The sequence below is a fragment of the Lepidochelys kempii genome, chromosome 7, assembly GCF_965140265.1.
Source record: "Lepidochelys kempii isolate rLepKem1 chromosome 7, rLepKem1.hap2, whole genome shotgun sequence".
NCBI lineage: Eukaryota > Metazoa > Chordata > Testudines > Cheloniidae > Lepidochelys > Lepidochelys kempii.
The window spans coordinates 34,580,339-34,595,729 of record NC_133262.1 but is presented as its reverse complement, the minus strand read 5'-3'; the positions used below and the strand labels follow the sequence as shown (position 1 = coordinate 34,595,729).

The 15,391-nt window shown below is 39.6% G+C and overlaps 1 protein-coding gene across 7 annotated transcripts in view; it reads right to left on the bottom strand.

The window, feature by feature from the left end:
• Window positions 1-15,391, bottom strand: part of PHF2 (PHD finger protein 2) — a 145,204-nt gene that overhangs the window by 16,203 nt on the left and 113,610 nt on the right. For all 7 annotated transcript variants that reach the window (XM_073352167.1, XM_073352168.1, XM_073352165.1 and 4 more), the window contains 4 exons: window positions 13,327-13,445; window positions 11,520-11,698; window positions 11,205-11,278; window positions 8,569-8,726 (listed from right to left, as the gene is read on the bottom strand). In XM_073352167.1, the coding sequence (XP_073208268.1) occupies window positions 8,569-8,726; window positions 11,205-11,278; window positions 11,520-11,698; window positions 13,327-13,445 (530 nt within the window). The remainder of the gene's footprint in view (window positions 1-8,568; window positions 8,727-11,204; window positions 11,279-11,519; window positions 11,699-13,326; window positions 13,446-15,391) is intronic.

Sequence of the window (15,391 nt, the reverse complement as noted above, 5' to 3'; positions counted from 1 at the left end):
CTACGCTGTAAGGCTTGGATCGTATGTTCAGAGATGACATTTTGCACTGGAACATAACACATGGCTTCTCATTTGTGGTGTGTGTTTGTTAGACATTCTGGCTCTTTTTTAGGAGTAAAATTTGTTATTGGTGGTGTTTGAAATTGCTTTTTTAAAATTAGATAAAATATTGGTCCAATCTAAAAGCCCCACACTCCTTGAAATGAGTTCCTAGGCCTTGAGCCAGCAAGATAGTTAAGCATATTAACATGATTTCCATCACTGCAGAACTTGTACATTTCAGGTATTTGGGGTGTTTGGTTGAATAAAAATCTATTCTTGGATAACTGCACTGGCTTGGGTTTTTATAACATAATATTTGTAAACAGCCCTTCTCCCTGACCACCACCCTTAAGGGTGCTCAGGGTACTGTTCAAACTACACTGTGCAATGATACAGTTAGATATGGATCAGGACAAAACACATCACCTTAAAATTACACAGGTAACACCCAATGTAAAGGGCTTTTTATAGATTTCTACCATAAACGAGAAATTTAAATACATTTATTAAAAGATCAATGCTAACCCTTTTTGCTGCCGTTCACAAACAGTACTGACAAATCCAGCACAGGCTGGGACAGCCTAGATGACCTTTTCCAGCCCCAATTTCTGTTATTCTCAATAGGCAAGAACAGGGATTCAGAATTGCTGCTTTCTGTAGACTACAATGGACTTCTTACTTCCCCCAATCCCAACATATGCTCCTGGAACGGAAGTCAGGATCTACTGAAAAGGAAGAGGAAGGAAGGCCTTCCTTGCGCTAGAGTACCGGCTGAAAGGACTGCTATATCAGGAGGTCAGAGCTGCTTGGAAGAGAGCTGAAGTGAGAATAAGGTGGGATCTAAGTACTTCCAGACAGAGAGTAAAATTAGATGTTTCAGTTAGGGGAGAAAGTGATGGAATATTAACTCTGAGTGCTCACAGGACTAAGCAGCGAATTTCCTTGTCTTCTGACTCTGTTGGCCTAAAATCCCTTTCACTACACCTTTGCAAGTAAATTGCAGTCACACAAGGATCTATTCTCCATCCATATTGAATCCCTCATTAGCATCAAAGGGAGTTAGTTATACCCCTATATTTAGAGAGGACTAGACCCTCTCCTTCCCCAGAGAGGAACAGAAACTGCTTAAAGATGTAAAGACTATCTCAACTCCATAAATTGGAGGAATTTTATAGCAAGGTCAAAAGAAGCCTAACTTTTAGTGCTACTGTATGAGACGCCCTTTCACATCTTTTACTCTCTTCCTTGTGGCCCAATCAGAAGAACAGAACTTCAGGAAACAGAATAAGCTGCTAGACCTTGTGTCTTACCCCAACAGAGACAAAGAATAAGATAAGTTGAGAGGAGGAAGAAAGATTCAAGAAAGTGGGAATATGACTAGAGTTATGCATTTATTACTGGTTTTGCATTACTACTGGTGTCTGATGGACAGAATAGCCAGGAACAGTTATGCATCAGTATATATAGACTGATGAATATAACCTGCAAAGGAATTTTAGAAAATGTAGACCTACACTAGCCCTGACAGATAATCATAGCTGTCAAAAATGCTATCAGGCTCAGAGTGATATTAAACAAGATGATTAATATTTCACCCGAAAAATTTACTTTTATAAAAGTTTTATTCCTGCAGTGGTAGGTTGATGTCAAAGGGTATGTAAAAATTCTAGAAAAGTGGTAAGCTAAAAAGGAAGTGTTCTACATAGCACATAGGTTTAATGAGGGAAGAAAAACAGGTTCACTAGAATGCAGAAGAAAATTAATCTCTTCAGACAGTACAAGAAAGCAATTTCTGAAAAGGCAGATTCTGTGAACTCAATACTTACAATTCTTTAGAGCTCAGGAAAACAATAAAGTGCAAAAACCACTGACAAAATGAAAATGTGTGTGGTTTCTTTTAAATCACTATTCAATAGAAACCACTAATACCAAACATTTCCTGGGCAAATTAGCAACAACATGTCACATTCTCTTATCCAATGCTAACTTAATCCCCTTTAAAGTTTTTTAGGATTCCAGATATAGTAACATGAATACATTCAGCAAGTTTCTTGAAACTAGTCACAGTCATAAAGAATCCTAAAAATGAGTTAAGCCAGTTCTAACAGCTAGTGAATCAATGAAAAAGGACATCAAGACATTTATTTGGTGAAGAACACTTTAATCCTCCCATTATCATGTCAAACACCTTCATTTTCTGTCTGTTGCATTCATATTGTACACAAAATCTACAAAAAATTAACTTATTTTCTTCGCAGTTTGTCTCAAACACTAGACTCTCAAAACAGTGGAAACAGACCATCAAAAATGGGAGAATTAGAGAGGAATTGCCTAAAGCAATACAAGCTTTAACAAATAAATTGTGGAATCTGATCAAAACCAGCAGTTCTGAAAGTCAAACCACAAACTCAACATGTGTGTAAAAACCTCTTAAAGAGACAGACAGTTACATATAAGTCAAAGTGTTTCTCATTAGGCCATGTTCTTGCAGATTTGCATTAAGTCATTTTGTTCTGCTTTCTAAGCCAGAAAATGTAGAAGAAACAGAAAGCAATTATTAACCTCTGGAAAGCCATATCCCCTTTCTATAACCTTAGAAAATTTTTTTTTTAAATACCATTTATAAAAGTAAACTTTCTGTTAGTTAAAAACCATGAAGACACCCACCTTGAAAATGGGAACAGAGAACCTCATAGACAATAGTACAGGCCCCCACACTGGATGGAGCAACTAAAATATGCAGCAATGTGCAGAACTAGTTGCTGCTTTGTCACTGAGCATATCCTGTTCACTTTTTGTTTCATTTGCATTAAAGGAGAGGATTTGGGGAGGGTTAGAGAAAAGGATATTATTGTGCAATTTACTGGATTAAATTCATGCCTTTTTGCACGTGGTTTTGCATTTTTGTAACTTCCTCTGCTGTATTTTTTTTCTTTCCCCCTTTAAAAGATACTTTACTAGTGCTTGGAAAGTTGTCACCCTTGAGAGCAGAGGGGGAATTAGCTTACTTCAATAATTGTTCACTGTGTAGTAAGCATCTGGTGATTTTCAGCTGCTTACATCTCAGCAACCGAAAGAGGTACTGCACTGAAAACTGTCAGCTCACACAGAATCTTGATCTGTAAAACATAGTAAAATTTAGTAAAACTTGGTTCAGCCATTGCACACTCCATAGGCAAAGGAAACGTTCAAACGGACAAAAGAGCATCAATACAGTAGGTGTAACATCACAGCTCATTAAAACGATATAGATGGGGGAATTCTTACACCGAATAAGAGATTTTAAGTTACAGTTAGCCCAGCCTACTGTGGGCACAGCTGTGGCCCATGGTCTGATCTAACTCCCACTGGATCAGTGGATCAAGACCAGCTTGACTAAGTAATGGTTTGTGGAGCGTCCAAGAAAAACTTTTCCACGTTAGCTGATTTGAGAGGAAGAAAAACCAAACCATAGAAAGATGGGAATTATTAACACATGGTAGGAAAAACCAAACAGTACCACATTTGCATTGTGCAGCATTGTAGTATGTGTGTATATTCAGGAGTTTTTCTTATTAAAAAAAAAGCATGTTTATATATATTTAATAAAAAATGAGTGATTATGAAATGAAATATAATAATTTCATTAGGCAGGAGCTTTTTTCACTCAAGCTTACACCCATACTACCAAAACCCAATTGTTTATATAAGAGCCAAAAGTGATACGACATGTTCCCACGAAGTTACAACACACAGTATAGTAATTCATGCAGAATTTAGTTATTACTGCATTTTAGACTTAGATTTCAGAAGCCATAAAGGCTATGAATGCACTGGATACAGTGCCTGGTAAAAGGGGAGGAAAAATGAGAGGGCTAACTCCTATTCTGTTATTGAACGGCTTTGTGACCCATTGAAGTCAATGGAATAGCATCAATGCCAGAGTCTTTGAGGATTATTGTAACTTTCACAAACGTTTCTGTTTGATACATTGCAAACAAGCAGCCAGCCTCATTATCTGTCATACACCCAATGTAACAAAAATGGCTGAACCAAATTTTAATAATTCTTGTGTTTTATAGACGCTATTCTGTTGTCACATCCCACTGCAAACACAGCTGTAAGCAAGTCTTGTAACGTTATGCCCCCCCTCTCAGTAGAATGCATTTAATAATTTTGAGAAACTTAAATGTAAATATGAAAAGACGACTAAACTACATCAGGGTGTTAGGTGAAAATGGAATTAACAAAAGTTGTTCTCTAATCTGATGATGAATTCTGATGTAGCATTTAGATATGAGATGGCTTTGAGGGGAAGAGCAAGAAGAAAAGAAGTTATAGGTTAAAAAGTGTATATTTATTACTAATTGTAAAGGAATTAGAGATGGGTCCAAACCAAACTCTGGAAAAGTGCAGATCAGGAATCAGATCCAAACTCTATGACTCAGGTCCATCTCTTAAGACATGTCTTTTAAAAGGTTGTTACTCAACTCTGCAAAAACAGTCTTTAGCAGATGGTAAGCAATAATTGCCTCCACCTAGGCAAAAGTAGCAATTAGCTAAGACTAGGTCTGTTCTCTAAGAGATACCAGCCTCCTCTAATCTAGGCTCCCTTCCTCTTCCCCTTAACACCCTCTTCTTCCCCTGCCCCCCACTGAAAAAACAGACCTTGTATACACACGGTTCTGGCATTTTTACAGCTGTGTAGCCTTGCTCTGAGCCTTGTCTACAGTAGTAGCCCACCACTGCCAGCATCCCTGGAGCTGCATTGATGTTGAAGTGTTAAGATGAGAGTCTGCAAATTTCATTCGGGTCAGTCAAGTGACAAGGTTTCCCCCAAAACACTGAAAAGATGTCAAAGGAGTTTAAATGATACATGTATCACAGCAAGAGTAATTTCCAAAGAGCTCTTCTGTATCAGAGTTCATTTCCTATATCTCACACAGCTGTCTGAATGAATGGCAGAGTAAGCAGTCACATAATGAATTCCTGAAGGGTAAAAACTCCTTTAGCTCTGCAAGTCTCCCTCCTTCAGGTTTATCTGCACCTCTACTGCCTTTCTTGGCACTCTACACTTCAATCCTGTCTCATCACAAAGCAAACCAGTTCTCTTTTAATCTCACTGATACTATTTGCTGCTACAGTTTCACTTGGCAACATTCACTACTGGGTGTGAAGCACCTCTGTTGGAATTCTCTGCATTGCTCTTAATTTCCAGAGTTTCTTAATGGATAGATAGTTTCTTCTTCTTCTTTGGAACCTCCCAGGGAAAGAGCTCATTCCACTCTACCAAGGCCCTGTCATAACTGCAAGCTGCAGTTTAGCAACTGTGTCAAGAAAAATGAAACGCCCAGTGGAAGGAAGGAGAGGGTAACCGTGACAGCACCGATCACCTGCACCTTCTGAGCTCCACACTCCCTCCCAGCTCTCCCAAAAGCCCCATGTCATGTTCAACCATAATTACTCCATCATGGATCCTGAGACAACATGGAATTGGCGGGAGGGCTGGAAAGAGAATGGCTGCTGCAGACCGACAACGATACAGCCGGAGGGCTTCCCAATGATCCAGCCTCACAGCTGACATTTCCAACCTTTGTGCTTTGTGCTTACAGAATACTGTGGTTAGCGTCTGTCACACACAACGAATAAGCTTTGTGAATTGTGAAGAGAGTGAAACTTGTTTTGAATAGCTGACAAAAATTCATTGCTTAATCTGTAAAATGGGGCTAATGATACTGCGCTCCTTTGTAAAGCACATCGAGATCTGCTGCTCCTAAGGGTTACTGATAAATTGGTCCTCTAGTAGACGTGGAGCAAAGGGTACTCAATACAGTCTGCAATACACATTGGAGTGGTCTCTTAAGACTGGAGGTTGCCTACCAAAGGTGGCCTCTAGACAGGGTTTCACTCTATTAATTACATCATCATCATCAAGTCTGCCTTGAATGACAGTGTTCAGGGGTTTTTTCTGCGTAGTCCCTGTATCCCTGTTAATTACAACTGTTAAGCATCCTTGAATCCTAACTACTTATTTTGATTTGCTTTCTTTCCCGGGGTCAGTAAATCCTGTTTACTGAAGGAAGCCATCTGGGATAATAGCTTCCTGGATTCTCCCATACTAAGATCAGATTGTACACTCCTTTTAAGCAGGCATAAACTCATGCTGATTTCAGCAGACATTGCCTGAATAAGTTGTGCAGGACTGTTCTCTAACCCCCTTAAGGCTTTTACAGGAAAGAACTCCATTTATCATGCACTCCTTGTTTTTGGTACATTCTCCCAGAATTGCACTTTTACATTTATTTACATTGTCATTATTATTTGTGTTACCGTAGAACCTAGATGCCCCAGAGCTCCATTGTGCTAGGCACTGCAGAAACACATGTTAATAGACAGCCACTGCCCTGAAGACCTTACAGTCTAAGCTAGGGTGACCAGATGTCTCAATTTGATAGGGACAGTCCTGATATTTGGGGCTTTGTCTTATATAGGCTCCTATTACTCCCCACCCCGTCCCGATTTTTCACACTTGCTGTCTGGTCACCCTAGTCTAAGCAGACAAGACAGATAAAGGACAGGAGAAAGGAATCATCATCATCCCTATTTTACAGATGGGAAATGGAGGCACAGAGAAATTGAATGACTTGACCAAAGTCACAATGGGAGTCCGTGACAGAGCCAGGCACTGAAACCAGGTCACCTCAGTTCCAGTCCAGGGCCTATAAAAAAAGAACTATTAAGCCTTTTACAGAATTATTTTTAAAAATGCGTGCAAGACTCCAAATCACTATCACAGTACAGTGGTTTGGTTAATAATTACAAATACATGGTCATTTTTAAATAAAACACGAGTAAAGCTGTTCTCTCTTTATGTCCGTAACAAGATGTGAGTCCAAGTTTCTGTTTCTCTGCTGAAAACGTAAGATGATGTCAGTACCAGCTAAACAGAACATATTCCTGCAAGGTGCTAGGCATTCACGGATTTGTTTTTTATTTGTACAGCACCCCAGGTCCTTCACCTAGGTTGTAGGCCCTAGACAGCATGGCCTTTTACAGACATAGCCTTTGCTGAAAAAGAGGTTAGAAATGAAGGGCCAGATTTTGGTTTCTTTACTCAGTGGGACTGCAATTGTGAGTAAGACAAGTAAGGCTGGACACCAATTAGATGGATGATCATACAGATGATGGGAGAAAAGAGAAAGCAAGAAGGGGAAATTGTTCTGACATGTACATGGGAGGTATTTGTTTTGCTCTTTTTAAAGGACATGAGGAAGTGGACCGTACCAGGGTAGAGTGAAGAGATGGGCCTCCTCCTGATCTCAATGGGCTGGAGACCCAGAGCCTGTATCTGCTCAAGCAGGCTCACTGCGGCCGAAAGCTGATGAACAGGGCTGCTCTGCAGGGGAGCCAAAGCAGGGAGGCCCCACAAAGGTAGGACACAGACAGTCTGTGTCAGAGAAGATCACCATGGTGAATTTCTGTGGTTTCCATTAGAGGGGAAATACAGCCTGTCCAGGACCATGGATTCACTGGGGAGCAGGCACAGCACTTTGCATCTGCTACTTCACCCCAAAATCACTAGTAGTTGTGGCTCTCCTGTAAGGCACTATCCTGAGAGATGTTCCTTGGGCTGAGCTCACAGTGGACCAGATCCAGCAGGTATTAAGTATGTGAGCAGTCCCATTAATTTAAATAGGATTACTCACATGCTGAGATTAGGCATGCATTTAGATACCTTGCTGGACCAGGGGATGGATCAGTTTTGCCTTGCATTGATTTGGGATATTTAATATGTATGGTTTAATTGAGATGGGCCTGAACTAAAGTCCCAGGTCCAAACAGCCCGTCCAAGTCTGGGGTGTTTGTGATTTGGATCCACATTTTGCAGCTCTAATTTGTAAAATATTTTCCTTTCCCATTAATAGTTTCCAGTTTGGGGCTTAACACTAGTGTAAAAAACCTCCCAGCATTTCTCACTATTAGCCAGACCTCAACGATTTTGGCATCACATGTGATATCCCACTTATAATAGCCTCCGCTAAAACATTTCCAGCACATATACAGCATTGTAGATGAGCAAGGCCCCAAACTGATCCATGAAGACCCATTTTATGCTTAATGTCCTCTAGAGAAATTACTTCTTACAGCCATTTGTTGCTTCCTGAATTTTTTCTTTTTCCGAACACCCAATAATCCGGATTGTGTGGACCGTACCAAGCATTATAAAATGAATGCAAGTTGTTTGGTGCATAAATTAATGTTGTCCTCAAGCTGCATTAACTGAGCTGTCTCCTTTTGAATGAATCATCAACTTTATTGTTATTGCTTTGGTGGATTTTCAGCATTTACAGCTGGGAATGCCTCTAATTTTATAATTATACCACCAGGACCTTTTCCACCTGCTCACCTCCAGGGCCTGGGACATAGAAGGAGCTAGTTTACTGGAAAAAAAGTTATTACTAAATTGCAAAATCCTGTGTTAGCTGCACACATGAAACAGAGCATTATTTTGCTTTAAGAGAGGGATCATCAGCCAGGTGTGCCTACCTGTTGGTGTTGTACTCTAAACCCCCAACTTCCTTGCTCGCCTGCAAAAGATCTAGAATTCCTGCCGAACTTCCACTCTCTTTCTTCACTTTGGAGTTGCGGCCTGGCTTTGCCTCTGTGTCAATGTGAAGCGAATCTTCATCTGATGACTCATCACTCTGTCAAAGCAAGGTAAAAGCTCAAAAAAAACTGAAACAAGCTACATTAGTCAGCAAGCTGTCAAATAGTTTTGCAGCATGACGCTAGTCTTTTTGTTCCCCCAAAACTTGAGAACAGAACTGTTACTGTGCTTTCCCCATAAAAGTTAGGGGCACAGTTTGAATGGGTCTCTTTACAGCTTTGTTGTTATATTATCTTCTCAGAAGTATTAAATTGACTCTGAAGAGTGCCAGACCTATGGAAGTCCCCTATTTATCTATCATCTAGGCAACACCACTTCAAGCTTCCCCACGCTATCTTTCCAATGTGCCTCACTCTTCTTCTGATGGCATCCCTGCCCCCAAGTTAGAGAGGGTTCTTTCCTCAGGCCTATCCAGTCCTTTGTGTCACTGCTAAGACCACCAAGAAAGGATACCAATTTCTACCAATTATGGTGCTGGTTATGTATTATGAACATTTGTGCTCTAGCATCTGCACTGAGACCGACCGTCACCTCATTTCACATCAGTCAGGCAGACACATCAGATGGGAATGAGAGCTTGGAGAATTTTTTTCAGTCAAATAGTAAATTTGCCAAAAAATGAAGTTTTGGGGCAACTGAAACTGTTCATGAATTCAAGCTGAATTCGGCCGATGGTTTTGGGAAAATAAAAAATTAGGATTTTTTTTTTTAAGTCAAAATGGTTCATTTTGACATTTCATTTTGAAAAAATTCAGTTTTGGTTTGAAATTAAACAATTTTCTTCCAGTTCAAACACTGAACCAAAAAAATCAATTACTCGCTCAGCTCTAATGGTAACAATGTTGAGTCACTACTAGACTGTAACCATGAATGAATGTACAGGTGAGAAGTTCTGATTGCCCTTAAATATCCTTGAGCCATCATGTCTCCCCAAACACAGTTTAAGAAGTCTATGCTATTCATGAAATCTGAATGTCTTGGATATATACAGTTTATGTCAACCGTCTACCTTGCTTGTTGCAAGTGATTCAAATCATATAATATGCATGCAAATTGTCCCCTATTTAACGCTAAACATGTGCTTAAACGTTATCCTGAATAGGAATGGACCAATGCATGTGCTGAAGAGCTTTCCTGAACTCCAACCATAAACAGTCCCACGGCAGTCAGCAAGAGTGCTCAAGTGTTTTAACATTAGGTATGAACCTAAGTGTCTTGCTGAATTGGGGGCATTATAGATGTGAGAGAGACTATAAGGAAAGACAGTTCCTCTTATGTACTCAGTAAATAAAGCCTTTAGTTACCATGTAATAGGAATCATGGGCATCCTGTAATATAAAACACCAACTATGCTAACACACTGCTCACATTACTTTAAGAGTAACTTGTTGAACGTACTGTGTAGAAATGGATTAGTGCTGACCAGTGCCCAAAGAAAATGAAGAAGCTCATTTACTGCCACAGGCCTGGAACAGAGCCAGCAATGCAGTGCGGGTGTGAGCACTGCCGAGCGGGTCACACTCACCCTCCAGAGGAGGACGTGAGCCTTCATGTTCTGTCTCCTTCTCTCGTTGTTACCTGCTTACAAAGTTGTCCATCATTCCTGGCCATGTCTCTGTTTTGTATTACTTCCCTTTTCCCAGTGAAAGGGAAGGAAAGTGACAACATTTTGTTCCTGTAAAACTATTTCCTGTTCATTTCGTTGTCTTTTCTTCTCCCCAACCAGCCCTGCCCCTAAACTCCCTGAAAACCTTCCAGTCCCCTTATATTTTACTCCAGTCTTCATTTCCCGCAGTGCAGATACCATCAGTCTGGATAAGGAAGAATGGACAGGACTATCCTTGCAGTCCACTAACTCTGCTTCTTAATTGTCAAGAGGATTGCTGTGAGTGACACGTGCCATCTTCCTTCCCCACACAGACCGAGCATACATCCGCAACAGCTGTGCCAGCCTATCATGAGGTGCCCAACCCTGCCACCACTGGGAGTTTCTGGTGTCCTGTGGCAAGAGAATTGAGCCATACAACTCATTTGGGTGGAGAGGTGTCTAACAATAAAATTCTGCAGAATGCTTGACAGGTCCTAGACTCCATTTACATTCACTACGGCAGAGGACAATATATGAGCAATCAAGCCACGGTAACAACTAACCCCGATCTGCTACAATATATTAATGCAATCCACTGCAAACATGGCAGGTCACCTCTAGTTAACTAAATGAAAAGACATTACAGTTGGATACAAATAAATCGACAAAGTCTTTAGTACATTAAGGGTCTGATTCTCATTTACAGTAAGGCCCTTTTACACATTTCTGGCACCATGAAGTGGCTTTAGAGTGGTTGCAAACGTAATTCAATGACTATTTCATTGAGCCTACTCAGTGCTCACATGTGTTTAAGTGGATCAAGGTCAGAGGACTTAGCACCCCATAGGATCAAGCCCTTAACGTATTTCTAAATGTGTGGAATGGCACACAGATACAACAGGGAAAGGTACAATAATAATAGAATACCTTATACAATACTGACTCCACCTTTGGCTTCTTAACTGGTGTGTGCTGTAGCGTTTCTTTTTTATCTGATAAAACTGAAGAAAAAAAAAAAAAACCTGTTAAAGTTGAGACAGACCTTTCACTAACTCCAGAAACAACCTGTACGGCCTCAGAATACAATTTGAGTCCATTGTATTTATTTTAAATCTTGTGCTGCAAGTAATATGTACATGTTCTTTATTTATTGTAAAACTTATAATAACTTTAAAAAGTAGTTTTGAAGAACTGGATACAATTTAATTGCACAGATATAGACAAAACAGGATGCAGTCTTACAAGGTAAATCTCTCTTTGTAGTGTTTTTCTTTCTTCTAATTGGAAATTCGTCAATTTTCAGTTCGCCATCATCTGACACATACTCATATTCATCTCGCACAGGTTTTGTTTTATCTTCTTTAAAATTTTGCAGTGACCCAAACACACCAGGATTCAACTGGGATTTGACTCCCTTGGAACTATAGAGACAAATATTATAAAATCTGAAATGATAACATTTTCACATGGAAAGCGTATCAAGGAGACACTCAGCCACATATCAAGGTAACATTTCTTATAAATGTAGGGAATCAGAGCTTGGTAGTTTTAAAGATAGAGTGCCAGTTCACATTGGTTTGCATGTGTATTGTTTTGCACGGGTTTCACAGGACCAGATCCTCAACTAGTGCGAATCGGAGTTGTTCCACTGACTTCAAATGAGCACTACGTTGACTTCAATTGGTTTGTACCTTCCGAGGATCTAGGTCATAATACAATCAATACATATGTAATACACACACACTACATGAAATCCATGTATTCCATTTTCAGTTGATTTATGTAGAATGTGCCCAGCCTAGTCTCCAGGGATACGTAGATACAGTATAAAATAAAAACTCAAACTGACAAGAAGTCAACTCAGAAAAATATCCCTCCAGCTGCAATTAAAGCTTAGTCCAGTTAAGGCACCATCCTCAAGCATCTGCCAGAATGAACAGATAAACCTTTCAAATTGCCATTATGGCCAATAAATCTGGACTTTGTCAGATCAAATTCTAGAGATGAGCGTGCTCTGCCTGGATTGGGAATAGAGCAACTAACAAGCACTCAGATGTGGTTTCCATTAGCAGGCGTGCCAGTTTCTCTCAGCTGTTGAGATGGAGGGGGCGGTCTTTAGGGCAGGAGCAACACAAGCACTTCCTCATAATCGATAAATGTTGATAGAGCCAGTGGGAATTGCTGGTGGCCAGGACTGCTCAGGATTGACCACAGTGGAAATTTTCCCCAATAGAACAGTAGCAGCCAGTACACCTGGTGGAGTGTCCCAACCACACCTACCACTGACTCATTCTCATTTCAACCAATAGGCCTGCAATAAAATGAACTGTGGAGGAGGACGAGACAAAAAAGGAAGAGAAAGGGAGACGAGGAGGACAAAGCGAGAGGACAGAAGAAGAGACAAGGGCACCCCAGCTGCGCCTGGTCAACAACAAATGGCACACAGGGATAGATCACAGTGCAGAATCAGGCAGAATGTGTCTCTATAAGGATACACGCCCCGAAGGCTGGAACAGCTCCAGTGAAATGCTGCACAGACTACCAGTTCACATATTTTTTTTAAAATGTGTATTATTTATTCAGTGATCCAGGTCTTGTTTAATCCAGGTAGATATTAGAACCATGCCAGAAAATAGGGGATTTTTTCTTTTATTACTGAGAAAAGTGAAATTAAAAAAAGGGTGAATGAAAAAATACTGATGTTTTAGCCTAGGGCAAGTTTTTACAGCCAAGATATAAACTACTGGTAATAGAGATTTATAATTGACACATTCTAACTGGAGAACCAGTCTAAAATGATAAACATACAAAATAATCTGAACTGCTACTATCTCTGTAAAACCACTAATAGGGATCTGATTTCATAACTAAGAAATATTTTAAGCATATTGTAAATAGAATTTACTTACTTAAAAATAATAAAAACGTAAGCACAATTTTTACTTTTGAACATAAGGCCAAGTTTGTCACTTCCCTGTCTAAAAACCTCCCAACCATATAGTACAATTATTCTTTATAATTCAAAGCGAATTGCCATATTTTTACTTACCCAAGCAGTTTCTTGTTAGAGAAAGAAAATGTAAATTTATTGTCCTTATTTCCTGATAAAGGTGTCTTTTCCAATTTGTGTTCCTCTTCCATTTTTAATAATGAATCTGGTTTACTGTTCTGCAAATCATGAAAACAGCAACAAAATTAGGTTAATATGTTACCAATATTTTTAGATTTCTAAGCCAATTCTGGTATTTATTACTAAATAATTAGGATACACAGAATGTATATGCGTACGCGCACGCTCACACACAGAAATGTTTAGTTTAGTTTTCACTTCAGTTAGGCCCAATTCAGGAAAGCATCCCCGCTGAGGATAGCACTGAAGCACACACTTAACTTTAAACATATGCTTAAGTCCCTTTTAAGACAATGGTTGTTAAGCACATGCCTAAAGATGAGCATGTGCTTAAGTGTTATCCTAAATGGGGATGATTTTAAGCATGAGCTTAAGTGTATTACTGAATCAGGCCTTTACCCAGGTGCTCTTCCCAACCAAGTCCATCAGAACTGTACCCATACAACTAAGGGCAAAACTAAGCATATTTTCAACAATATTTCCTTAGTTTCATTTTTTGGGAAGTGGTTTTAACCACACCTTGACATGTGAAAAATTCATAGTATGTATTTGTTACCCCTTACTAATATTTTCCAGACTAATAGCAGTAGAGGATGTTAAGGAATCAAAGACATCACAGTCAAGTTAATTTCATTGCACCAGTTCTATTAATCCAAACAGTTCCTTGGGGTTACCCACTGGCAGAAGCTGTCTTTGTAGCAGAATGATATTGTCATAAATTGTTTTCAAATACAGTTTAAAAGGGGGATACACCTCCCTCCATTATCAATATTTTGAACTTGTTACATGGAAGAAACTTGGAAACTGGGATCTGCCTGGATCCAGGGAGTCAAAAGCAACAAGGAACAATCTTTATTTTGGATCCCTCAAGCTGCAAGTCTCTCTCCGAGACCTGCTCACTTAGAGACTGTGCTTTCATGTCACACATCTAACAACTTGGCAGTTACAGGCACCCTTTTTTAAAAGGATGGGATACGATAATTCTTTCTTTTCCCTCTGGAAGGGAAGCTTCAGAATTTGCCCCTTAATCTACAGTAGAAGCAATGATAACTATTACATTACGTGTTTTATATTTTTGGATTTAACATCAAATCAGTTAGAGTTTTGTTTTGTTTTTTAAATACAGCCCTTGCTTTCTTCTAAACTGTATAGGCACTGTCCTCAACTGGTGTATATTAAAATACATTACCACCACCAGTCATCATCTGGTGATCTGGCTCAATGAGAATAGCTTCTTTGCTAATAACAGGAAGATACAGTCGTTCTCGCTTTTTTATGTATTTTTGGCAGGGGTGTGTGTGTTAGGGATGGGGGGTAAGGAAACAACAGTTTTGTTTCATTTTAAGGAATGATGAATCCTTTCTCATAAGCAGCCTGTAGAATGCTCTGAAATTAAGACTATTACAGCTATTACAGAATGAATGTTATGGACTACATTCTTTGCATTGCTCCAAAATGGTCTGGAGTAAGATTACTGCACTCCAGGAGTGAATTCAACCTACATTATGTATCTCAGGAGCCTGTCTCAATGAGGCAAAGTTTTAAATATATAGGGCCTGATTTGGATCTCGCTCACTCTGGTTTGACACCATTGTGAGTCAACTGATTTCACTGGAGTTACCGCAGATTTAAACCGAAGTAATTCAGATCAGAATCATGACTACAGAGTAGGGGTAAGATTATTCAGAGCTGTCTACAATTATTTCCTGACTGAAAATCTTTCTTTAATTTTCCATAATTATTCTAACATCTTTCCATAATTCTGGGGGGCCTGATTCTCTGTGTGCTTACACCTCTGTAAATCAAGAGTAACACCAAAGCACTCAATGGAGTAACACTTTGTGAAACCAATGAGCAAGTCTGGGATTAGGCCCTATATTTGCACAGTGTTTGTACTATACTCTGCTAGAAGATACACCGCTTATTCCCCAATTTCTAGTGTCTCCCATTGCTGTGTGCTACTGTACTCCAGTGTGGCAGCACA